Source organism: Coccinella septempunctata, chromosome 2 (assembly GCF_907165205.1).
Source record: "Coccinella septempunctata chromosome 2, icCocSept1.1, whole genome shotgun sequence".
Classification (NCBI taxonomy): Eukaryota; Metazoa; Arthropoda; class Insecta; order Coleoptera; family Coccinellidae; genus Coccinella; species Coccinella septempunctata.
In genome coordinates, this window is record NC_058190.1 from 37,612,631 (window position 1) to 37,640,426 (window position 27,796).

The 27,796-nt window shown below is 33.0% G+C and overlaps 2 protein-coding genes across 5 annotated transcripts; one reads left to right on the forward strand and one right to left on the reverse strand.

Annotated features, from left to right (window-relative positions):
- Positions 1-1,932: 1,932 nt before the first annotated feature.
- Positions 1,933-19,310, reverse strand: LOC123307105 (synaptosomal-associated protein 25-like). 3 transcript variants are annotated; one of them, XM_044889317.1, is made up of 7 exons: positions 19,061-19,310; positions 17,943-18,039; positions 17,847-17,888; positions 13,769-13,817; positions 8,728-8,845; positions 5,847-6,120; positions 1,933-2,942 (listed from the first exon to the last, which is right to left on the reverse strand). In XM_044889317.1, the coding sequence occupies exons 2-7, from the start codon at positions 18,033-18,035 to the stop codon at positions 2,877-2,879; spliced, it is 642 nt and encodes a 213-aa protein (XP_044745252.1). In that variant the 5' UTR covers positions 18,036-18,039; positions 19,061-19,310; the 3' UTR covers positions 1,933-2,876. The 3 variants fall into 3 exon arrangements, with proteins under 3 accessions (XP_044745252.1, XP_044745251.1, XP_044745253.1); XM_044889316.1 differs by lacking the exon at positions 13,769-13,817 and adding an exon at positions 11,721-11,769 and having other exon boundaries at positions 19,061-19,307; XM_044889318.1 differs by lacking the exon at positions 13,769-13,817 and adding an exon at positions 11,721-11,769 and having other exon boundaries at positions 1,933-3,714; positions 19,061-19,303.
- Positions 19,311-19,553: 243 nt separating this feature from the next.
- On the forward strand, positions 19,554-27,779 carry LOC123307088 (aprataxin and PNK-like factor). 2 transcript variants are annotated; one of them, XM_044889294.1, is made up of 7 exons: positions 19,554-19,753; positions 19,806-19,877; positions 19,990-20,534; positions 21,324-21,550; positions 22,070-22,205; positions 24,243-24,412; positions 27,424-27,779. In XM_044889294.1, the coding sequence occupies exons 1-7, from the start codon at positions 19,649-19,651 to the stop codon at positions 27,669-27,671; spliced, it is 1,503 nt and encodes a 500-aa protein (XP_044745229.1). In that variant the 5' UTR covers positions 19,554-19,648; the 3' UTR covers positions 27,672-27,779. The 2 variants fall into 2 exon arrangements, with proteins under 2 accessions (XP_044745229.1, XP_044745230.1); XM_044889295.1 differs by having other exon boundaries at positions 19,555-19,753; positions 21,327-21,550.
- The last annotated feature ends 17 nt before the right edge of the window (positions 27,780-27,796 follow it).

A 27,796-nucleotide genomic window follows, 5' to 3' on the forward strand; every position in this document is an offset into this window, starting at 1 on the left:
ACAGATAACAACTTACAAACTAAATCATCTGAATTCCCTCTTACCTCTTTTCGGTGCTAAGGAGATTAGCAGATGAAAGCCAATGTCCAATGTATATAAGGAACTACTAGAAGAAATATTCCAAACACCCAAAAAATTTGAAGTGCCGACTACCTGACATTTAGGGGATATTAATATTGTAGCTCAGGTGCACTCAATTACATGAATAAAACAATTTTTATCTGTTACATCCGAACAAATAAAGCAGTATAAAGACCTTTTATGTTAGAAAATGTATATACAGGCTGTCCGCGCCATGGGGCAGCGGTCGATTACTCTATTAACTTTACAGAAAAGAGTTTCAAATAAATCATTTCTCTTTTAAGTAGAGTATCTCCTAAAATTATTTAGAACTATATAAAGTGTTTCGTTTCTTCTGCAGAGCTATCATCTTCGTTATTTCAAATGGAACACTATATATTTTTACATTTTTGAATTCCTCGTTTGGCTTTGTATAGTTCTAAATAATTTTAGGAGATGCCCTACTTAAAAAGAGGAAAGTTTTATTTGAAACTCTTTTTTGTAAAGTTAATAGAATTAGAGTAATCGACCGCTGTCCCATGGCGCGGACACCCTGTATGTATAATTTCTCAATTTCATAATTCTTCTTTTCAAAATATTTGAGGCCAAGTAGGTCCGGGTCTAGGGCGGCCAATGTTACTGAAATATTCCCTAATGATAAAAAGAAATAACTTCCTTCATTTCTTCTCATACATATTTGTTTCATTACCAGCATTGAAGATTCAAAAATACATAGCTCCTTCTGCAAAATAAAACTGGTCATGAACTGAAACAATTTTTATTTAATGATATAATTTATTCAAATCAGAAATGTACTATTTTTCAATACATGATTATTGTAATTAGAATATTATTTTTTATGCATTATAAACGTCACACTATTTTTTATTACTGAAAGCCACTAACTACATGGCCCATCTACAGATGTTGGTAAGCTATTCAGTTATATCTATTTCAAAAACTGGTTATTAATGGTACAAATTACGATACTTTGCGCTTAATGGTATAATCTTTCCTTATCAACAAGATCTAAGTAAAATATCACCCCTTCATATTGAAAAATTGAGTAATGAATGTAATCCTACAAATAATCTGTAAAAATAAACAGATTCTTCCGTTCTTCTGGTTCCCTTGTTTATTCAGAAAATAATTTTTCAAAAATCGCGTAGAAAATAGTAAATAAAAACTACAGTATATCATGATAACACCTATTTCGTAGTGAGGAAAATATTTTAACAAAACTGATTTGTCGCATACCATGGATCATCAGTGGTATATAATTTTCAATAAAATAAATTGTTACTTAAAATGGTGTTACAATGATCTTCTGACCCTGAGCTTCAGAGATAGAAAATTGGAAATCTACTCATTCTAAATTTTAAAATCACAGCAATAACTCATAAACAAGACCAGCTCATTTTGATTCATGCCTGAAGCAACCATTCCAACATCAATTGTATGCTGCAGATACAAACAAGATATTATATAGTATGGAGTTCGAAAGTACACAAACATAGATGCTGCATTTTATAATTTATTGTCTTTTATTATGTATACCAAAACATCATTTTGAAAAACTTGAATGAGTAAGATTGCTCTGAAGATCAGTGCCTTTCGAAGGAAACCCTATATACACAATAATTTACACATCTGTTCCTATATTTCAATCTTCAATACTTATTAATTTATGCATCAGCAGGACATTTTGTTTTATACCCATTTTTTGTTGCACCAACGTTCAAAATCAAGTCTGATAGGTCTGGATGTTCAAATTGAGAAATTTGCAAAGAATATCTCCATTTTCAGCAAAAATAATTAAGATTTGCTTCTGCCTTTACATAAAGTTATTTTTATCGCAATTTACTCATAGAATATATTTTTATCGCTTTATTATTCAGAAATCCTTCATTCATAACACTCAAACTGGGATCTGATAACACATATATTAGGAAAACTCAACAATAGATACATGTAACCTTACAAAATAATTAGTATTACAATAATTATTAACGAATTTATGGAATTTTTTTACTTCTAGTCATTTGATTTTCCTTGAATGTACCATTTTCACCTACCCAACATTTATTTAAAAAAATAACACTAAAAAGCACTTTCAACGTTAATAGAAAGGAACAATAAAATCAGACACTACTTTAAGCGTATATCACCTAACCATTTCTTTTATTATTGGATACAAACTCTCAAAAATTTTCGAAAACTAGCCTTGAAGCTATTCCTACTCGAAAAACAAATGCTTGAGGTTAGAAAAATTTCGTACTTGAAGTTCAGAAAATACTTGTTCATAAGTAATTGTGCCCTGAAAAATGACTAGCGCATAACAAGATCTTGAAAAAATGAGGTGAACTGATTTTAGCGGTTGCAAATATAAAAATTTCTGTCTATGTATATTAAACTATTTACTAAAATCTGCCAATCAATATCAATCCGATTTCATCATTATAATCTTTGAATTTCAACATTACTTATAATCTTTCTCAACAATTCTAAATGATGGACAATGTATCACAATATAATCAATTGCGTTTGATCTCAATATTAGAATAGAGAGAATTATTAGAAATTTCTGAATTATTCTAGCTTTGTTGTTAAAGTGAAATATCGAACTTGAATCTTGCTTCGAGGAGATTTCAAAGAAAACAACAAAGCGAGAATAACAACTATCAATCCCACTATACATTTAAATAACACCAAGCCCCTCCAAATGAAATCTAGGTAACAAGCGTAAAGTTAATACGTACAAATAATACAGAGCAGGAAATATGAGCGAAAGAAAAGATGACTTGTTTGTGTCCCACTTAAGACTTGAGGAGTTTGTTGGCACGCTGGTTTGCCACTGCGATGCGCGTTTCGTTGCTCTCGCCCTAACCAACAGATTACATACAAAATTGATGGTACACTTTCGACCTGCAGCTCTGAATCTCATACTGTACAATCGAGACAATTCGAATTGAACCCCCCTACATTATTACAAATATCAAGACATCAAAAATCACATTACCACACAGTTATCATGATTCGAAGTCGATTTCAAATCATGAATAATTTCAGTTCAGTCTTGAAATAAATATAAAAATGAGACGACTATACATTAACAGTAGCAAATATTAAGATAAAAACAACTACCACTCAATTTTGCTTTAAGCGAATGCCAAGCTTATCTTCAAACTTCAATCAAGCTCGCAGTATAAAAACAAAGCGATCTAAATTATCGAACAGAGAAGTTTGTTCCTGAGTTTATTCAAACTCAACAGTTACAACTCTGGAAGCACAAATTTAAGGTCACGCACTGATGAAAAGAAGAAATTTTGAAATATTTCGTGTAAAAAAATCATCGGAAAAAACTTCCCTACTGCTGAAATGCACCTGCAGATCTTTAGTTCTTTTGAGGACCTGAGTGGATAATGACTAGTCTACTACATAATCATTGATGAATATTAACCAGGAAATGATTTTGGGATATGTAAGATCGAGAAGCACTTTTAAAGTCTCCAAAGATTCAGAACTACAGTCGGGTAATAATAATGATGATAGTAATAATATTATTGAAGTGTTTGTGTTGTTTAGAAGTGTCTACTTGAGGAGATCGTGAGCACGTTGATTGGCGACCTCTATCCTCGTTGCATTCGAGTCGGCCTGTTGTTGAGTGAACCATGATGTGTGGCGAGGAGATGTCCATTTTGAGTTTTGAGGTAGTGTTCGAGTTTTCGATATTGTTTTTGTAGTAGGTCAAGTGGACCGAGTAGATAGCAATGCAAGAACAAAACAACATCTAGATTATTGAAAATTCAAGCAAAAATAATATCATAATCAATATCATGATACAAGAGTTATTTTGAAAATAAAGGGGTCAGATTGGAAACATGATTGACTCCACATAAACTTCAACTCAAACCAAGTTAGAGTATATGAGGTGTCCATAAGAGATTAGAGATCACGTAAGGAGCTGGGTTGAACTGAAAACTACAGAATGTTTCGTGAGAAAACAGCATCCTGTGTTTTGGACTGATTATCCCTTCGGAATGCACACTTTCTGGTTTGCGGTCTAGGCGTTTTTTTTAATTCATACATGGAAATTATGATAGGTTAGAAATGTATGTATATTATGAATTTTGAAGCTGAGTCATATGAGGCGGCTTAACCTCTCTTGCCTCCTCTGGCGAGCCGCCCTGATATGACTTTATTGCACTCTCTAGTAGTTATAAAGATTACCGGTAGGGAAGCATATATTACTCAGCTTCAAAGGAATAACCTAATCTGTTAAACAAGCTGGTCCACTAGAGAATAAGTAACAACAGTTGAAGTGGAAAAACCGTTTCAAGGTCTTCTTATATAGAACAAGAATTTACACTGTCACAAATAATTAAGTGGTCTTGAGTCATTTGGAAGTCCATGAGTGTAAGTCAAAAACCATATGGAACTGTGAAATAGTAATAAAACAACTGACGCAAATTTATCTTTTCATTTGAAATCTGCTTACCCGGTAGTCGAGAAACATTCACTCTGTAAGATGATGCCCATTACTATTGCTTGATTACAAACCTAGAGCAGTATTCGAATAGATAGAAATCTGTGTTCAAAATAGGATTTTTCTTCAATTATACAATTAAGACATTCACTCTTCATCGAAGAATCGTTTCAAATTAACCAAGCTCCTTCCGCATATCCCACAATCTTCAAGAATATTGGATAAATATCTGGTAAATAGCAGAAAGAAATTCATTTGGTTGAAATTTATCGACAAATGTCGGATCTCAAATATGTAAATTATATAACACATCTCTGCAAAATTGATAACTAATAAATGCATCCCAATATTACAAAATTAAAATGAGTATCACATTTTTTTCATAAAATTGATTATTGAATCTTTCAAATATAAAAATACAGTTTACTAGCTTTGATTTTGCAGAAATGCAAGTGCGAAGTCATCACATAATATGTGGTTGTTTTTTAATCGCATAGAAATATCACAGAGACATGCAAGCTTCATGATCAGCTTCCTTATAGAAGAGGTTACATTGCTGTAACAAAGCTCCAAAAAATATTAATAATACGTTACAATGGCTGGAATGTGATGTGCAGAATGAAAAAATTCGAGTTCGACCGATATATTTCTACATGAATAACAAGGCAATAGGAAAGTTCATATGTATACATAGCTTTTTATATTTATTCTTTATATATCATTGATGTGAGTTCATTTCTTCTTCTGATGAGTTGTTTTTTCCACACTCAAATACATAATCGACTTTGTTACGTCTACACTGTTTTTGTTGACTGTTTGACCTGCTAAGAACTTATTCTGTCAACGTTGTCGATTCATTCCATACAATTTAATTGTTACTGAGATAGATGGCAGGAAAAAATAAACAAGTATTGAGCCGGATGTCTTTGATTTCCATAGTTTAAACGAAGACGTGCTCTTTGGCTACATTACGTGGCCTTCCATAGTCGATGTCTATAGGAAGCCCAAAATGTGCACACTTGCGTTTGTTCAAGCTGTTTAATATGTCGCCTGTTGGTCGTCCAGCTTTCGCTTCCGTAAAGAAGCGTTGGTTAGATAGTTTACTGAAAACGGCCGCAATTCAATAAAAATTTTGAAGGCGTTAAATCATTATACGACGATTTTTCGTCCCAACATGACCAAGAACAGATGGCCCAAACGCCAAAACAGAATATACCGATCGAACTCCGCAGACTGCAACATCACGCCCTAAAAACAACATCGAACACACGGAAACGCCCATCGACATGCCGGCACGTACCTTGAGATTGATGCGGTCGATCTGTCTGTTCTGGTTCTCCAGTTCGGAGCCCATGTCGATGGCCATGTTACGTAGATTGCCGATCATGGTGTTCACCTGTCCCATGTTCTCTTCCATCTCCTCTTCGCGGGCGTCGTTGGTGATGCGGCCAATGTATCCGCCCTGGGGACCCATGCCGTTGCGATCGTCCATCATGCGTTGCGGCTGGTTGTTGACCACCTTGCCGTCATCGTTACCCTTCCAAGTTCCCTCGTCCTCTTTGAAGGAGGAACCTCTGCAAGGAAGAATGGATAACTTTGGTAAGTTCTAGTTGAAATAAGGAGTTTTGGGTAAAATTTTTGTATCAGTAATCCCTCCAGATAACAGACTGTTGGACAGCATCAACACCGTCAGTTATCAATGGACCGAATACAGCAGCAATGTCATCGTCATTGAGTTATATAAAGGGCGTTGAAATTAGAAGTTTTTTCAAATTAAATTTTTTTCTATCTCGAATCCTTTCGAAGATATAGGCTGTTGGACTTGGATTTTTTCTCCACAAAAAAGGGTAGCCTTCTTGACGAGAAAAATGACTTAGCTATCGAGACCCCAATATTTGGCTTACTTCAATCAACGCTTTTTATCCGAACTTTTCTTTACAACTTATAAAATGGTTCATCTGAATAAAAAAACCTCGAAAAATCAATTCTTTAAGAATTTATAAGAAAAAAATTTGACGTTTTTGTTTACAGGCATTTAACACATTGACGGACAGTACCTATTTGGCAGCTGCTTGTGATATGACGCGCATGTATACTGATTTAATAGGGTACAAAATTGGAGTGATATACATCAAAATATTATTAGTGATTTAGAGGATGTGAATATGGAAAAAGAAACAACAGATGGCTTTAGACGTCACTGTCATAACATGAACAATTTTCTTCGTTTTTTTATGACATGAACGTCCAAAGGCGTTCTCATTTTTTCAACAGAAAAAGTAGAATTTCTCTTCATTAGATTTGGTAATAAAGTTATAATGAAAGTTTAACATTGAAACTACGTAATTTTCGAGCGTAACACTCTTACATTTGAACAAATACTGAACACGCTGGATGGCTGTGTCTTGACTGAATACTCGGTATGGCGGAGCGAATGATTCCGATCAAGTTCGTCATCTTTCGGGTTCACAAAACTCAAAATGTGTGAACGATGTGACGCTTTTTCATAATATCACGCTTTTCCAACGTCCAGGAACGTCATGTCGATGTTAGACGAGTTTATAGGAAGACGTCTATAGACGTCTGAAAACTGTGCCGTCACATCATGCACAGTGACTTGAACGTCTATAGACGTCGTTGTCCGTCAATGTGTTAACTTCACTTTAGTAGATACCCTACTAGTGATGGAAGGATTAGTGGATGGATACTGGATGGATTAATCTACAGATAACCCACCAGTTATCTAATTGACAGTTTTCAAAACATTGAAAATAACCTCAGAAACTCACACAAAATCATCGACAGTTTATCCATTCGTTAAAGTTTTCTAACTAATAACTAAATGATGGTTATTGAACGAGCTCAGAAACCGGGCATAAGTCTGATTGTACAAACTATTACACCGAAGAAACAAATTCTGTCTATTCCTTTGCACATAACCTCTTCGTATGAGTCCAAGGAATACAAGGTGATTCATTGATAAATGGGCGAAAACTAATGGTAGATAGAGGACACTGAGTAGGCCAGAATGACCTATATTTGAAGGATCTAAATCTCCTTATAATCAAGATACAGAGTGTTTTATTAATTTTGATAATTTCTTCAATCACCCATAACTTTCGAACCACCCTATATATTATGATGATATTTGGTACGTTTATTCTCCGTAACAACTAGTTTATACTGATATAGCAAATGAATTTTTTCAGGTTTGGCCTAAGAAAAACTGATAAATAATATTGAATAAAAAAAAAACAGTCTGTATATGAAAAATTCCTTTTATTTGGTATGATATTTGAGAGAAAGAGAAAAAACTAAAGGGAAAAAGGTATTTCTCGTACTTCCTCATGCGACTGATACTCAATAAACCTCAAATCTGAATTTTCAGAGAACACAGTAACCAATATTTTATAAAACACCGTTCTATTCGATTTTAGTAATTTTCCTGATTTCAGGTCATTATTTTTTGGGTGACGAATTTGAAACACAACGAAAGAACAGATTTGTATTTGGATTAATGTGTGATAATTTCAAGTAATTTCACCACTGAAAACGATAACATTTTTATATATTAGATATCAGACCTCTGCTTTCGTAGTGTTTGGGTCAAAATTTAATTAAATTTTGGTTACTGTGTTGTCTGAATATTCAGATTTGACTAGATTAATTGATTATTAAAATCGCATACGGATGCTTTTTCTGCTTTTTTCGAATATCGTATAAATTTTTTCTAGGCCGGTCCTGAAAAAAATTCAGTTACAATGTCAGTATGAACAAGTTATTGTGGAGAATAAACTCACCAAATATCATCGAAATATATAGGGTGGTTCCAGAATTATGGGTAATTGAAGAAATTGACAAAATAAATAAAAAATTCTGTAGCTTGATTAAAAAAGTGATAGAACTTTTGAATATAAGTTATTCTAACCTCAGTGTCCTCTATATTTCCTTAGTTTCAGCCCATTTATCAATGAATCACCTTGCATTAACTATGGAATTTCTTGATGATTGGAATTTAATTGAATTTAGTTACTTTCATTTTTGTTCACCCATAGAATGTTTTGCTGATGTTGACTTGTTCGATAGATATTTTTTATGACTCTAGGGAACGAATAAAGATTGTCACTATTATTATTTTTTCTTCTATCTCTTGAATCGCGAATAGAATCTGTTTTACTCACTTCTGGCATGGAAGAACGCATAGACCACAGCATTTTTCCATACCAGTCAGGTTTTTCTCCGCCTCCCGCATGTCGGTGTTGATCTGGTCCATTCCATCCTCGATTCTGTCCAATTGTTCTGCATGAAAAAAAAATCAGATTGAGGAAAAGTAAGAACGGATGAGCAGATGTTCGAATTTCTAAACTAATATGTTGGCAAGCATTCATGCGTGATCTACATGTACGACCACAATTCGTAAACTCAAAAACATTATAAGACCCATGTGAGATTTCATTTTATGGAAGATATACAGCATAACAGACATTGATCGAAAAATGATATAATACCGAGAGAAATGATCTGAGGTGATAATTTGGAAAAAGTATCACATGTAGTACAGGCGAACCATAGGACCAATAACAAGGTTTTTCGAGATAGTATAAATTGCTTTATACTCAATCTACACTATGTTGTCTTTGAGTTCAGTAGATATCATGAGCTGTTCTTTTTGAGAAACCGAAAACACGCTCTGATCAATAATAATTAAATCAAATTCAAGTAAACTTAACACAGTTTTATCTTAGATATGGTAAATTAGACTCAGGGCTTGTGTCAATTTAATGAAAATCAATTTGTATTGAATTACATAAGCCCACGAGTGAGAAAAAAAAAACAAAAATCCCACATTCTTTGTCCGCTATTACATTTCGACATCAGAGATGAACGAAAGGTCCTATACCAAGTGGAATAGGCAGAAAGAAATGCTCAATTCTTTTATTAACGTATTCGAGGCTATTTGTATGCCTCAATTTTCCCGGAAAGATATTTTTTTAAATATTACTCGTTAGGCCCCACATAATTGTGATCGTACTAAACTTGAAAACTAGAAGCGTCTAATTGAGACTAAACTACAAATTAACATGCCATAGAGATGTTTCGACCGGGGGGGACAATTAAACATCGAACTAAGGTCGGAAGAGAACAGTGTGAGAAACACGAAAAACCATGAAATGTGAGTATATCGGTAACTTACTTCAATGGGGTGTTTGGGTTGATCCTCATATTTTTGGAAGTCTAATATTGTGTTTCTCTTATAATAAATGTCGAATTGTAAACCACGCCTGAAGAATATTCGCATTTGAAAATATGATGGAAACTTGAACCTGTATACGTTCAAATCCAAATAATATATATATTGTTACGGACAAGAACAAACATTCAGAGTCCATCGACAGTGTTTTCTTCGGGAATATTGATAAATAACCTTAAATAACCGTGGAAGGAAAAATTATTATAATATTAATTTAAATTATGGATTATGAAATTCATTCATAGTTGAAGAAATTCGGCATCTTCTTATTGGATCCCGAAGGACTTTGTTCTTTGGTTTATTATTTGACCAGATTTAGTTATTATCATATTTAAGCTGAAGAAGTGCTAGCAATCTGTCTCCAAAAGCTGCTCCCATCCTAGGGTTATTTACGGTTGAGAAGTTATGGTTTTTCGGCTGATTATTTGGTATTTCACATAGTGTTGAATAATAACACTTTTGTGTAACTTTCATCAAAGACATCTGGAAAATCTCTAAATTTTTTTAGATATTCATTACATTGACTTAAGAAGGTATTACTATTTTTTATCCACACAGATAATTTTGGTTTTATTCGAGACATTCTGCAAGTTTAAAAGGAAAAGTTATGTGAAATATTTTATATATGCGACTAGTAATCTGGTAATTCTGGAATCATATCGGTTTTGCTCAATTAGTAGTGAATTTTGGCTGAAGTAGCCAATGCCGCCCGAATGGCAATAATTCTAGAATAGACTATAATATTGCTCTATTGGTGTTCATTCCCAATACAAACCTGAACTCAGCAACTCAAAATCTTTCTGAACCAACATATTTTCTATTTTCCACACCAATAGTTCTTGAATTAAGTATACGAATGGAAAATCCATGTACTGTTGAAAAATTAGTTCTATTCAAAATATTACTACTATTTCATTCAAATGTTGTATTAATATGCAGGAAAATTATAAACTAGAGACTCAATAACATATTTTTCGTTAATAGTTTCAAATACGATGATTCGAGATACCTAAATTCAACAAAATATTTTCAACTGATTATTTCCGAACATTGATAAATTGTGACAGATTCATGATGGAAATCCATTATTGAGTAGATGTAGGCAAAATGATTTACAAAAAATTATATGAGCCATTGCTTTCATACTAGTAACAACCACAGACGAGTGAAAAATTTACCGTTTTATTTGGGACCTAATAAAAAAATACAATAGGATTACCCTCGGGATTACCCCTATACCTATTAGGGAGATGTAAAACTCTACGCTTAACCCTGCTCATAATGCTATTTTTATAGCAAAATAATACGTGTGATAGTCTAAAATGCATTTTAATGAAGATCATATACGGGATGTTGATGAATACTTGCTGCAAATGTTATAGGGCATGTGAGAAATGCAAAAATAGATTGGAAATTTCCTAAAGGCATATGTCGTTGGAGCTTTAGTTTTGAAGATACAGGGAGAGTAAGTTGTTGAAAATTATTTTTTTTTGACCCCTCATTTTATCATTTTGTGGACGGACAAATTTAAAAATCAATTATTGGACATAAGTGGACCATGGATAATTTAAGACAAAAGATTTTCATGAATACTTGCCATTTTGACCGGCTCATTTTTAGGTATTCAAAAATATTAGATGAGAAATTCAAATTTCTTTCTCTCATATTACTTTACCTCATATTATGTATGTCCTTAGGGAATTTTCCATAGATTTTGCTTTTTCTTTATGCCGTATAAATTTGTAGCACGAAATAATCAACAGTTGATGAATATCAAGAAAAAGTTAGACAATTTCCAGATTCTTTTGATGTGTGTAAGTAAGTGTTAGTATGGAAAAAATGTCGACATGGAGTCAAAAATTTTTTCGTTTTGAAAAAACCTTAGACGCAGTAAAAGGCACAATTTTCTGATAAGATGCTTACCGCCCTGTTCATCCAGCATGACCAGGGTTTTCATCCCCACCTCGTGGCTCTACAAACATCAAAAGAATCAACTGACATGGTCGTCTGTGAACAATAAAAAACTACCTCCTCGAGAAAAAATAAACAAAATATCAAACAAAATACTCTAAAAGAGCTTTCATTATGGAAGGAAGTCCAAAGAATCACTCATTTTTATGGAAAAAAAATGAGAATCGAATCGTATTGAAAAAATCCGGTTTATTTACTGTTAACTGAAACCATGAATTTTAAAAATTCCATATAGAATATTACACAATGAGAATCTGAATTTTATGGATAGGATGCTTAAATGAAATTAATTTGAACTTCTTGTATGATTTTTTGTACTTTTAGTTTTATGAGCACAAAGTAGCTTATTCACAATTCGCATCAGTGACCAAATCATCCTCAGCAACAAAATGTCTAGCCATTTCTGGCACAACCTAAAATATTCCAGTTTTTTCCTGCAATAACACACGTATAATAGATTTTTGAGATAACTACACGAATTCGTTTTGTAGTCATTATCTAATATACCGATTCTACTGGTGTACTACTTTTTTGTAATTTAAGCCACCCTGTATTTCTAACGTTTTTCGACAGTCCTGTAGTCCCCCTCTAAATAGTTCTAACTCTGTATATTGATTATTAGCTTCATAAAAGGCTGCTTGAAATTTTTCTTATTTCCCACCAAAAAAGAAAATAAATAATTTGATCAAATCAACAAGTCCTAAATATGTGGGGGACCGAAGTACAATCATAGTTCAACGGAACTACCGTCTCCTCGTTAAAATAGTCCAAATCTAAACAAAAATCAAGCCCACATGCTTCTGAGTGTTTACATTTGGATGACGTAAAAAATTGCGGTGTGAAAGTAGTGTTTCCATAAAAATAATGGCAAATTCAGAAATCCTTCCATCAAGAAAGTTCAAAATATTTTTTTTTTTAATAATTTTTATTAGAAAAAAGTATTCACAAACACTTGGCTACCTAGGGAACTCCTTGCGATCAAATTGAATGACTATAAAAAATCGCTATATATTGTAACCACTCTTACCGTATCTTACGTCAATAATTTTGGGCTGACTTTGTTGACATAGGACACAAAACAGAACAAACGAGTGCTGTAGCAACGAATACACAAAAGCGTGCATATATAAAATCACAACATGAAAAAGGGTGTGTAGAGTGAAGAATGGGGAATATTTAAGCGATAGAAACAGTTGAAAAAACGGTAGAAGTTACATGCAATTCATAAGGCATAGATTGAACTCTCTCAAATTACACTACACAACATCAAAACACACAATTTTACCACATCGTTACTTACGAACGGAACATTTCTCATTTTTTCTTTAATGAAGGAAAATATGAGAAATCCTCACATGAAGAATTTTCCCAAGATAGAGAATGATTTTCCGGAAAAATGTATTCAAAACCGATGACCCTTGATTTTTTTAGAAATTTTAATAATTTTTTTTACGAATTCGACAAATGATACTTTCGATGATAATCTAACTCAGGATATCAAAGACTTTATGTGATTTACCGTTTCAAATGTGATATACACCTCACCACCCTTTACCGATCACAACAAATTAAATTTGTAATTTCCGAATATTTTCTCTTTACTGTGAATAAGCCAGGGTAAAAAATGCAATTGTTCGTCTCTGTTTCATGTCAATTGTGCCCGGATAAAAGTTAAGGAACAAAAATTCATTTTTCCGCTTTATTTGACCCCTCTCATTCATGATTTCCTTTTCACAGAAATAATATTATCGAAAAATTCCTTATTTTCCATTTTTAGTTTGAAACAAGCAACATTTTTGCAGCAAGCTTAAATAACGAAGGAGAAAAACATCCGTATGGCAAAACATCTTCCGTGTTGTCGAATTGATGTGATTTTCCTGGATTTTCATACTTCCGATTATGGAAGTTGGTTTAAAGGTAATGTGAGGTCAGATGAATGGTTTTGAAGAAGTTTTGAATGAAAGGGTGGTAAATGACATATGGATGAAAGGGGGACTCACCTCCCTGGTCATCTAGAGCGACCAAGGTACGGATCCCTGCCTCCTTACTCTATAGCAGCAAGAAACAGGTGTAGAATTGGAAGTTAGTAACTGTCAGTAAATATTGTTAATATTATATTGTTATGTATAAGGAAATATATATATTTTTTATTACTTGTGGTTCGACTTAACTATAGTTTTATAACCTATATTTAATTTGGTTTAAAAGGTAATCCATTTGAAGAACATGTTTAGGTTCTATTGATTATTGATGAGGGCAAAATAAATTTTATGATAAATTACTCAAGTTTTCTTTATATTTCAAGAAAACGTTGATTTTTCCGAGAATCGAACATAATAATATGTAGAAATTTAATATCCTATTTGTTGATATTGAAATTTCCAGGTTTCATAAGCATTTCCTTTTTAACACCTTTTTATAACTCTTCTGCAACAGCTAAGTGAGGTTAAACATCAAATTAATTCAGAAAGACGGCAATATCTGAAAATGTTTAGCAATCATTCTCACATCTACTCTTAATTAATAAAAAATGAATTTCTTTTGATTACAAATATTTCCGTTTGAGTTGCCAATAACATAGAGATATAATCAATGGTAATCAGAAAAAACTATATTGTGAGTAGGTATAATATTTTAGTATGCAGGTAGAGGAAAAATAATATCATTCCACATCAGAATTCAAATAATCTATTATTTGGTGTATTCGTACTTCCGAACATATTTGAAACACTGTTTTCGTTCAATTAAAATTTTCAGTCTCCTAAATATTATTGTAAACAATAACCCGAACCATATGAGTCCCATTTATTTATGTGTATTAGATATCTAAATTGGAAATTAATGAATCAATTTCATTATCGTAAATTCAAAAATCTGTCATTGATAGGTAACCTAAATATTATTTCCAAATCGAGTTTATAACAGGTGCTAATAATAATTGCTGAAATCATTATTTGAGTACGAAATTTGCTCCTTTTATTAAATGTAAATATCAATCCCTAATCAATCTAATATTGAATATCAATATTTGCTGATTTGAAAAGTAAGACTGATGTTATCTGATTAGGCTAAACTTAAAATGAAAGGGCTTATTACAATGGTCGGTATATACTACTCTAAATTTGCAGATTTCGAAATAAGACGTTGTCCCAAACCAAACGCCGAAGACTTTTTTAATAGGAAAATATTTTACAATTTCATGAAATTTCATTCATGTAGATTATTATAGATCAACTATGCCATTTATTTCAGGTTTTACTACAATTTCGTCAAATATCCGAGGATGTGCTGGAAAATCATCAGCTCAGTGTAGAAGCAAACAAAACCTCAAAAATACCAAGCACTCCATTATTTATCTCTTCTTAATTGGATACATTTATAATAACGAAACTGTAGGGCCTATAGACCTCAAAAACAAATTTATATTTTTTATTGAAATGAAACCGGCCTCCACAGTTTTCAACATTTTCATTTAGTAACTATATTATGACTTCTTGACCTTACACTTATAATAATTTATTGTTCGTTGGTGTGGTATCGACATATTTTCTTAATCCATCGGATACGATTATCAATGGTGTGCGATACCTTAGATATAATCCTCTTGTGAGCGAATTCGTCAAAGGTAATATTCATGTTTTTTTTTATCAGAGAAATTCACTCGGTGTTAGTCCGAACGACGATTTGGTAGAGCCCTATAGGATTTGGATACCGACAATTAGACAGGACAGGCGCACTTTTGACTGATAAAAAATTTACCAAATGAATTTTTGTTACAAAGCAAACAATGAAATTTTATTTCGATCAATCAACCAGTTTTATCCAACAGAGTATAATGAACCATTGAACCCACATCAACATGCTCTTCCATGGATTCCCAAAAATTTTCAGTTTTATGTCATGGTAGTGGCATTGTGTTCAAATTTTTCAGTATTCTGGTTTTAGAGATGTTTCTTCACGTAGGTGTTTGTATGCAGGAGTATATCTTTCTATACATAGATACATTTGAGTCTATGTGTCAGGTTTGCAGCACTGTCAAATACTCAAAAAACTTTGATGGCTGAGACCCTTACTTAAAAAATACTATTACTAAGTTTCAGTGAATAAATTCAGCTGAATAGTGAATTGTGTGGGATGGGTTACAATTTAAATATTATTAAATGAAATTATAAGACCTTTTTCACTAATTCAAATGAAAATCATTATCTGAATTGCGGCCTAGGCAAAGCTAATATTCTTGCAAAATGATTGAATGCATTTGATACTAAATGGTTAAAATTAAATTCTAATACAAAAATTTGAAACAATGATTTCACAGTATTGCTCAAAGCTACAGTTTCTTTTTTAATAGAATTGTTCTATTCCCCGTTCATACCAAAACATTGGAGGTTCTTTCATGTCTTTGTCCTTAGGATCATATATCATTGAAAAACCCAGATTACAAATTAAAATTTGGCATTATGCATCAGAATGTCAATGAGATACGCAAATATTTTCAAATATTCACTCCCTTGTTTCTCAGCTTCTTCTGCAAAACCTGACATAGACTCCATCTACGTATATAATATGTATATCTGTTTTATACATACACATATACACATACATGACATAGAACACAGCCACTCTTGCAGTCTACCCCTACCACAACATAGAGTCCAGAAGCACATTCATTTAAGCACAGATTAAAGGTTATCTAACACATACAATCTTCTTTTTGGTCTCTTTGTTTGGACCAATAAGGATAGGAAAAACCTCAGATATCACAGTGCGTCCAAGTCTATTCAGAGTACCATTCCAAATTAACATTTTTTGTAAAATAATTTTGCTTCATAAAATTGGAGGTCACTCAATATAAATTAGAGAATGCTTTTGAGACTATTTTTATATTGATACCACTAAAATAAGAAAGAAGAGAATTTCATATGACCACATAAATTCACTTTCTTGGTACAATTTTGAGGCAAGCGAAAGATTTTGGACTGGTATATGAGTGCATACCATGAGTATCAAACTTTAACAACTAAAAACTTAATAATACCAAACATTTATGAATTTATAAATTTAATTAACTGTGAAAAAAATGGACTATTTGAATCATCTGAGATAGAATGAAACACACTGTATCCCAAGACCTTTCTAATGAGGAGACCTTGGAAAGAGAGAGAAGCATCAGTTTATTCAGCTGAAGGTGGTTAAGGACCATTAGATATTAGTAGATAGTTTAGTACCTAGATTAATTCAGAGAGTAATTCCATATCAGTTCTACATTCCTAGAAATTATTGAACATTCTCCAACCAAAGTAATTACTGAAAGATACAGAATTTCTCTAGGAACAATTTGGAGAAATTAAACAGTGCATGAAATATTTCAGTTTGCTGGTTAATTACAGGGGAAAACAAAGTGAAGAAATCACAGAAATTAAAAGTTGAAATAATTGCTCAGAACACACACTTTCTTTTGTTACGGAATGTAGAATTTGAAGAAAAAACAATTATCACCAAACAATCAAATAAATACTGAGCAATCGCAAGATCTTGTACTCTTAGATAGCTTTGATATTTTTTCAGATGTAGCAGTGCATCGCAAATATCTCTATTCTTTGAATTTGATAATTCCATGGATTGCAATACATGAATAGTCACCTTAAGTTGTGTAAACTGGACCAAAGACTCCTTTATTTTGAAGACTAATTGAACTATTAACTATTCTTATCATTGATCTTTTTTTCAATGTAGGATTTACGATACAGTATTTTCCTATTCAGAATAATGTGTAAATGCTGTTTTTTTTTCAAAAAAGAGTTTAAACAACAAGCCTTTTTGTTAGAATCAGTATATACATCCTTAATTTCAGGTTCAGTGATTCTTTTGAATTTTTAGAATACCATACTCAAAGAATGGTTATTTTGCAGTGCAAGGCAAACATCTGTGTGTGACAGAAGTGCAAAACATGTATCACATTCAGTCAATATAAGATCTTTTGGACGAAAAACACTGAAAATTCAATTAGTTTTTAGCCAAGTGATGTAGCATTGTTATTTCATTCTTATTTGAACACCTAATAAAAAAAAATCTCACCTCCTCGCAAAGAGCAAGCATCCGTCTTGTTGATTCCAATGACTGAAAGACATAAGGTGATGAGGACTGTGAAATTTTGGTATTAGTTCATATTACCTCATCTGTTGCTGTACCTATCCGCATTTGAAGTTCCTGAATTTCTGTTTTAGGGGCGCCATTTTCGGCAGCGGGAGCAGGTGGAGCAGGCATCGTGCTGTAAATTGGAAAATTTAAAAATTTCAAATGATCCTTTAGTGGATTCGAATCACACAATTAAAAAATTTCAGTTTCTGTGATCTCCCTGTTTATTCACAAAATCTTTCCAGAGATATTGTATCATTTTTAAATGAAAAACAGCTTTTCTTGAATGTACAATATTAGCTATTCTCCATTGTATAATTATGGATGATTTATTTTTGAATCATCACAATATGGTGAGGGGAGTTACTCATCAAATTCATTTGAAGAGAATTATTATACAATTAGCGAAAATTCAGGTAACACATGCACTATTGATCAAAGGACGTAATTGATATTACTTTAAAATTATTATTTTCTCATCACTGCCTGAAGATGTTTTGGATTACAAATATCTCAAATATTAGATTTGAATTTTAGAATGACATCTGTTGGCTGATGAAGTGTTGAAAATGAAAGATAGATAAATAGATAGATAGATAGATAGATAGATGTTTGGGAACAATTTCCCTACAAACTGTTCACTGTCTGTTACACTACATACTTGTGAATTCCCAACAAAAATTCATCTCCGACAAAAAATAAATTTGATTTTTAAACTTATGGTGAGAGGAAATAGGCATGCATTCAATGGAATTACCAAATACTCGTTTGGGTGAATACTTTGAAGGAATATAACCATGATTAGTGCATTTAATAATGAAATGTTTCATTTATTTACTTTTTGTTGTCATTTTCATATTGAAAATATTGGCAATCTTAGAATTAGGAATATTATATATTGTTTTTAATGAAAACGATCTAACATACTACTGAAATTTGAGTTACACCCTGTATTGCCCTTGATTTGGTGACCGCCAAAGAAAATCAATAATTTTGTACAAATGTGCAATAAACTACCCCACGGTAAATTCGCAAAAACTCAGAACAAGAAGCAAGAATAAGAATTTTTCTTTGTACATTATCAAGCAAGCTGATCAGTTAATTTTCATAGCAACATAAAATGTAATCGAAAAATACCCAAAATTTTCACTTACTGGTGTTTAGCTTATCAGGTTGTTCGAGAGATAAATCAGATGGAATACGTAATTTTTGGAATGTCCGGAACTTAGATAATTGTGCACAATTGATTCACACTACATAATATTTTCTTATAAACATTTCTGAGACGGGTCCACACAATTTTCGAACTGTAGAGGATTAACGTCAAAAAACTTGGGCGATCCTCAACAGCAGAGAAAATTGATCGGGTTTCCTCCTTGTTTACCTGAGCGCATGTCAAATTGTCAAAATTACGCCAATTACGGATAGCGCGGATAGCACATTTAAAAAAAGCGAAGAAAAATGCAAATGTAAAATTATGACTTCATGAAGCATCTCTATTCGGATTTCGGAATTTTATTACTCATGCATCTTATGATTCATATTTACTTGGAAGGATGACTTTAAAATTAAATTAAAATCTGACTCCTGAGGATCTAAAGCTTAGACTAGAGACTTCCCTAATCTAAGATCTAAAGCATTCTATGAATGGCTTCATAGAATTGGAGAATAACAACAAGCGAACCTCCAAAACTGTCAAATTTTAAATTTTTTAAATTTATTTTGTTTATTTGGTGAAAAAAATGATCGTTTTGAAAATATTCAATGTTGATAAGAATGATAATGAAAAGCCCCTTTGCACATTACGCGCTGGAGAGCATGTATTTGGAAGAGGATCATTTGCAAATGTAACAATAACACAGGATAATGAATATCAATGTAATTTCATTTATTTTTTAGTGTATAGATAAGAAAATATCCAGAAGACATATTATCATAAATGTTCAAGATAATGAAGCTGTTTTAACCTTGGTAAGCTATGGCGATAGGGGTTTCTGGCCTGCCCGAAAATATAAAAATTTTAGATTTTAAGGCTTGTGTATGCTGGCCTGCAACTTAATAATGCAATCTTTCCTGATTGCAGATTCATATATCTCCCATTTTCTTCATGTCCTCAAATGCACCCAACATACAAATGTTGAAAAAAGATGAAACTATCAGGTTATCTGATGGCGATAAGTTTGCTTTTTTAATTGATACATGGTACTCTGTGAAGATTGAAGATAACGAAAATACGCCCCAAACGATTGCTGGAAGTAGTGCTTCCACTGTTCTTATATCAAATCCAATAAGTACAACTGAAACAGTTGCTTCAACAAGTGATACGAAGGTGTCTCAATCTGCATCATTGAAGAGAAGCACCGATGCTTCATATTCCGAAGAACGAAAAAGATTGAAACTTATGAATGAGAGTTTAGATAGACTGAAGGATAATATTGACCAAATAGTAGCCCAAGATTTTCAAAATGATGAAGATCCCAATAAAGAAACCACCAAAGAAGTTGAGAATAATAATGCTAAAGAAGTATACAAAAAAGATAATATGTCGGATTCTGATGATGAGGATAGTGATGCTGAAATGTTACCTGAAGTGACTAGAGATACTGAAGTTGTAACTGGTGTACAAGTGTGAGTAGAGATAGAATTTCTTCTCTTTTTCAATATAAATTTTGGCATGTGATGTGTATAATCTTGTGCTCTATACAGTAATACACCCTAAAAGGTTTAGGCAGTGTATGAAGTGTTATTAATTTCATACTCTGCCTAGGTTCTTCATAAGTGCGGCAAAAAATCACTTTTTGCTATTAGCCAGTAAATGAAATGCTGAAAACTGGGTAAAAAACTGTATCTCGAAAGTAAGAGATTCTTGCATTTGTGATATGAAGTTTCATTTTTAAATGAGTCCAAGAATCGCCACCAAATGTTAGCATGTCTTTAAGGAATACCCTGTATATCGATATTGAATATCTATCATTTTATAAGTAATTATTTTCATAACATTGAAAAATAGACGAATTCATACACTTTCAGTGGATAAAAACATTCACTATATCCAGTAAATTGCAGGGTCATCTCAGGCATTCAAAGCATTGCCTAGGTATTGTCCCCAGTGCAAGTTGAAGAACTGGGAATGAATTCAGTAAATCAAAGACGGATTTCACTCAGATGGGTTGATTATTCACAACTGTCTTCGATTTACTGAATTTATTCCAAGTTAGGGGGTGGCAATGTAAAATACCTGAATTATACACACTTTTGGTAACATATTTTTGTGAGAGTCCATAGGTGTAAACCTCCTCTTTTCTTTTTATATAATAATACTAATAATAATTAAAGTTGACCGAATCAAAACACAAGCAAACTGAAAAATAATTATTTCAAATACCCTTAAGATAGATGAATAATGCTTTGTTTCAGCAGAAACTCAGAAATAAATTCAGTTTCTGGGAGTGATATAGTCAATAACGATAACAATGGAAATAGTTCAGATATATTAGATGACATAAACAAGGAACCGATGGTTCAGAACGGTGAGGTAAAAATAGAACCTTCAGAAGTGAAAGAAGAGCCAGTAAACGATGAAGAAAATACAAAGGAAGTTAGTGAATCACAGCCAGTTGATCAAATATCTGTTCATGAAAATGGTGAGGGAATATTCCTCAATAATGATATTTGATATTGCGAGAACTGTATAGGGTCCTGCAACAGTCGCACCTTGTTTCATTTTCATTCAGTAAATAGATACAATTCTATTTTTCTAAAATTTTACTCGATTGCTTGAGCTGAACATAATGAAAATATTACCGGTTACACATGGTGATCAGTCTTCTTTGGACGGCTCCTTTTCAATTTTCTACATATAAAATAAAAAAACACATAATCAATATATTTTCTTATTGACTGTTTTCGAGATTTTCAGCATGACAGTTCATTTTTTCCAATATTGGACAGTCAGAATATTTTATATTATGGAGTTGTGACAAGTCCCAATGAAATTTGCCCATTTTCAATAGTTTTTCTGATAGAATATTCTGATAGTCTGTGAATTTTTCATTTGCTCAGTAAAAAAAGAGAAGCAAATAGAATTTCTCCCAAAGTTAGCATCAAATGTATGTACTTTCGGAGATCTACATATCTACATATTTTCTGTACTAATACTCTAGGAGATACAGCCGAAGCCGATCAAAATATTAAAGAGGTAGAACAAAATCCAGCTGATGCATCTGCAAGTTCAAGTGGGGTGAGCATGGGCAATTCTGTGAGAAGGGAACAATGTTGGTATGGACAGAACTGTTATAGGTAAGAAATTACATAATTGAAAAGTAAATATATACAAGATCTTTTTGAAGGTGGGTTTTTTGACATAAGATAGAACTTGTCCAAATAAATCATTTCACCAAAAATCTCCCATATAACGTATTCAAAATGAAGGAGTTATTATCCCTTGGAGTTCGATGCGATTTCATTAAATTTCGAGTAGGTATGGGACTGTGGAAGGTGACGCCGGCCGCTGGAAAATTAAACAGATGACTGAACCGTCATTGTTTACAATGGTTCAGTATTTTTGAATGAACTGAACTATTGTAAACCATTCGTTTGTTTTCCCTCGTCGGTTATCCGCAAAGAGCGTCGCCTTGTACAGAGGCTCTTTTTGCTGAAAGGATTCATTTTTATGAGATCTACCTTCTACCAGTTTTGCCAAGATAAAGACTAACCTTTGAAAACACCGTTATCAATAATACCAACTACTATTATAGTTGGGGAGCCCAAGAGGGATATTCGGGATTTACTCGATCGTGTCAGATTAATATAAGGGGAGATACCTTGGACTCTGTAGAGTACCTCTACCAAAAATTAGACCTTTATATGAGGGGTTCAGAGCTGAAGTTAACCAAGTCCATGCAGCCTAGTTTTGAGATGAATGGCTTAGAAGTTGTTCATCACCAATTAATTCAAAAGTGACTTCTTTATTTATCATTATTCTTATGTAAGCATATGCTTACATTCTAACCTTTTAAAATCGAAAGAAGTCACTTCTGAATTAATTGGTGATAAACAACTTCTAAGCCATTCATCTTAAAACTAGGCTGCATGGACTTGGCTCACTTCAGCTCTGAACCCCTCATATAGGGGTAATTGTCTAGGACAGCCTATAAGAATAGTAAAAAAAAAACGATCATTGTACATACTCGAGCGTGCCAGATCAGACGCGTACCCAGAAAGGTGATTTGGGGGGGGGCTGAGCTATCATCCACTAAAAGAGGAAAATATAACAACATTTATTTCTAATAACTAAAAAAAATATGAAGAACAAAAGGAAAAGAATATTAAAAATTTAATTAAAATTGAATTATGTAAGAATTGACTAGTTTTTCGTTATTAAATAAAATTTCTTAATTCTTAATTTCTATAAATCTATAAAAAGAAAAAAAGAATATTAAGTTTACTAGTTTTTAGTTATTAAATGAAAGCCTTGAGCCAGCATTATCAAATCTGGTCACAACCATTTCTGTATCAATGACACTCTCGTAATTTATGTGCATTAGACCTAATCCATTCGAGCAGTTTTCTGCCATAGTGCTTCTGAGCCAGTTCTTAAGACTCATTAACCCATTAGCGCCGAAATACATTTTTTTAATTTTTTATCAAAATGTCTCAATATTTTGGGAAAAAAAGATAAATAGACCCACTAACTCTAGCCTCCAGGAAAATGCCTAGCCGACTGACTACCGAGCATAAAAACATTCGCGATCTTTTTCTTTCTTATTCGATTTTGACCAAAAGGCGCTAGAGAACGGGACTGAAAGAATAGAGCCCCAATAGCCCTCCCCTGGGTACCGCCTGTGCCAGATTAAGATATATATGTGACCTTGCGTCACGTCCGAATTGTCAATCTCTTGAGAAGAAGCTTCTTTTGGGTCCAATTAACATATCCTCTAAAAATTAACATTTTCAACTCCTCCGTACGTCCAGCCCCACCACGCAAACTGACAGATTAACATGAATATATTATCAGAGACACGTAGGGCACATACAGTATCTCAATCAGTATGTACCTGACGATTTCTCTTTACATCTTTGAAAACCTACAGACGCTTCCCCTATCGCTGAAAGTGCATACATCATAGAACCTTTTTTTCTTTCCACCATCTAATTTTCAAAATCCACTAGGTCTCCACGACGCTCGAGTAAATCCCAATTTAGCATTGTCGGCTCTTCAACTACGACTGATCTTTCAGACCGTCACTTAGTTAATCAATGCTTCATAAAAAAATAAATAAATGAAGAAACAAAGAAACAATATGGGGCTTAAACAGAAAATACTTCCTGTTGCAGGAAGAATACCAGCCATAAGGATCAATTTAGCCATCCTGGTGATTCTGATTATAGCGAGACCTCAGGTGATAACAGATCTCAGTGTCCGTATGGTGCTCAATGTTACAGGACTAATCCACAACACCGGAAAGATTTCGGTCACCCGACTTCACGACCCGCTCCTAAACCAAGTAAGAGCGAAAATGTTCGAATTTATAACATAATTACTGGGCGTTGCCCGTACTGCAGTCACTGTAACTTCTTTAACTTTGGTGCTGGTCATAGTAACCATAGGCCAGGGAAAGGAGGGGGTAGTGGTGGTATGCTTATGTAAGGCAGGTTTCACACACACCGGATCCGATTCGTCAAGCATTTCTCGTAATTTTCTTCGGGGGATCTGTCAAAGTTTGACATTTCAGCCCCAGTTGTTTTTAATGATTTCTGTCGAATGACTGAGTTTTATATTTTTAGAGATATATGGAGTATTTTTCGATAAGGGGTTACTCTTTGGCTTGTCCGTTTTTCTTTATAAAGTGAATTGGCTGAAAGATTTATTATAACTAGACGCGATAATGGTAATAAAATATCTTATTCCAATTGCTGTCACTTCTATGATTAAAAAGTGCTTATTCTGACCATAACCCCAACTGTCATCTAATTGACATTTGTTTGTGAAATTCATAGAGTTTCTATTTATTCAATTTTTTATTCAATGTGGTTGTTGGCCGTCAGTTTTGATATTAGAGGTTTTGAGTTCATTCAAAGACCTGCACAACTCGAATTTCAAAAATGGTGTCTGTCCAAACAATAATTTGAAATTTTTGTGGGTAATTCAACACCCACTTTTATGCGGTAAAAATTCTCTTTGAAATAATTTCGAAATATTTTTATTTTGAATATCGCTTATAAATTTTATTTTTAACTGGACGGTTCATTTTGCAAATGCCCTAACGTTTTTCAAACGTTACAAAATAAAAAAAAAACCATCAATGTTAAATCAATAACTTCTGAATATGCTAACTATCTATATGTGTAGGCACTTCAGAAATATCTCTAGAATACATTTTTTTTATTTGGTGTTAACTCAATGTGATTTTTCTTCGACAGGTAAGTGGAATTATAGTGGGTAAAATGGTTTTCCCGTATCTTTTTTATGCAGAATCTGAAAAGATACATTTTTATGCAGGTGTTATTGTCCTTTCCCTCAAATACTCATTCAAAAATTTTCTTATTTTTATTTTTATCTTCTGTTTTTCATGTTACTAATGTTTAGTCGGAATCGGTGCTAGTGAAACCAGCGTATGTTCGTTTTGAGATAGACAATATTTGTTTTGTCTCGTTGTTCAAACAATTATTTTATCTAAAAGAAATAAAAAAGTGATACATATAAATGCTTGTTGAATTTCGTTGAAGCAATAAATAACTACTTTGTTTTGTAATTAACTATTTGAATTATTACTTTTTGGACTAATTCTCAGAGTGCTTTGACCTATAACTGAGTAAGTTATACAATTCGCCATAAGAAGGAAAAAAAACATTTTTTTGTTTTCAAATGTTGTGTGTCAAAATATATTTGTTTTATATAATAAATGACGTTAACATATCATGGTATATTATTCGTATGTATTTTATTCATAATCAATATATGTATTATTTTGTTTCTTAAGAATTTTTTGTTTTCCTCTAATTCGTCTGACATAATATCGGTAGCTTTGTTCTGAACCGGTTCTGATATCAATGAGAATTTTGAATTTTCCGCTAATGCAAAACTAACAAAATAATTAAGAATGACCTTCAAACAAAGTACAGTCCATCGCTTTTACTAAAAACAATGAAAACAGAAGTGGATAACTTACAACTTCACAAATGTCAGCATGCTCACAGGATTTGCCGTTCCACACACACTACTCTGTATCATCTGACTGAAGTCATCCAGAGTACCACAAGTAAAAAAAATCGAAATGTGTGCCTTCCTAGACATCCAGGAGAGAGGCAATGAGGGAAATAGAAATCAGAGAGCCTGGCCATGCTGTTCTGTATTACAGCTTTAATACTTTCGGGAATATTTTTTTTGATGTGTTACAACACTTTATTTCTAAATCTCAAATTGGGGCGAATGCAGCCAAGAGCAGGAGGAATATTCATGAGATGGTACCTGATTCGTTTATTTCATCGAGTGAAATCCCCAGTTGGACTCTTATCTTCAATCGAAGATAATATTCTAACGAATAAGTGTTAAAGAGTCGTCAAAAGGTTGTGAAATTTTGACAGTTAATGCTTCAAACACATAAACGGCAACCTTACACAGGGTGTATTTAAAGATGGTGCTTTTTTTAACAGAAGGCAGAACTGGTCAAAAAAAGCGTTTGATCAAAAATAACCTATAAAAAACTTTCAAAATGATAAGGCTGAAGAAAAAAATTAAAATGATTACTGAAATATCATTGTAATACGACCCTAGATAATTTGTTATCTGAATTATAGCAACGGAATGGTAAAAAACTCATCTCCTGATGTCTGAGTTTGACTCAACCATGTGGTTTCATTTAGGATATTGGCCCGTTCGATTTTTATGTGGAAATGAAAATGAAAACTTTATGACATGGCTTATTTCGATATCAACTGACAGAAAATGACTTAGGACACAAGCGTAAAAAATAAAAGATCAGTTCAAAATCTCACAAATAGAATTCGTCTAAATTAATCACAATGGGCATCACAATCTTCTTGTTCGAACACGCCAACAATCGTTGTAAAAATTGAATGAAATAGGGTAACAATAATAGAACTTTGTCAACATAAGTACTTTCATTAAACTATCTCCAATTTTCTATATTTTTTTCAACCTAAATTGCACGATACAACAATTCTTTCAAGTAACCTGATAAACTGATCAGATGAACTCGGTACTGAACTATTCATTGTCCATCCACATGTTTATGTTTTGTTTCGTTTCTTCGATGCCGTATTCACCTTCCACCGTCCGTACTTGTAATTTGATGAAATTTTGTCGACAATTTTTGGTGTTTGACTTCTACCTTCTGCCAATAAGAAGCCTCACCCTTGAAAACACCCTGCATAGGCTACTTGACGATCAATTTTTACAACCCCCCGTTATGTAGGAATAAAATAGATTTCGAATCCGTGTAGTAGTTTGATCGCAGTCATTTATTTATATACTTAACCGAATTTTATTTGCTAGGTAATATAAGGAAACGGCGAACGAACGTACACGCTCAATCGAATGTGGATTACGATTCCGATAGTCAAGACGAGGATGAGCCATTCAGTGCAGATGAAAGTTCATCAGATTCGGAAGTGTTTGGGGCTGGCGACTCTGATAGTGATTATATGGGGGAACCGAACTTCGATGATATGGAAGACGGCGAGGAAGTGGAAATAATGTTCAAAGAGGCCAAGAAATTCTTGAGAAAAAAACGGAAGGATTGAGAAAGTGTTGAATATTTTCATCAAAATTGGGGATTTCTCAAATCACAGTGACATTGTAAATTATTGTTGATTATTTTTATAGAAATTATATGTGACATGTGAAGAGGGTTTGTGCTTTTGATCTT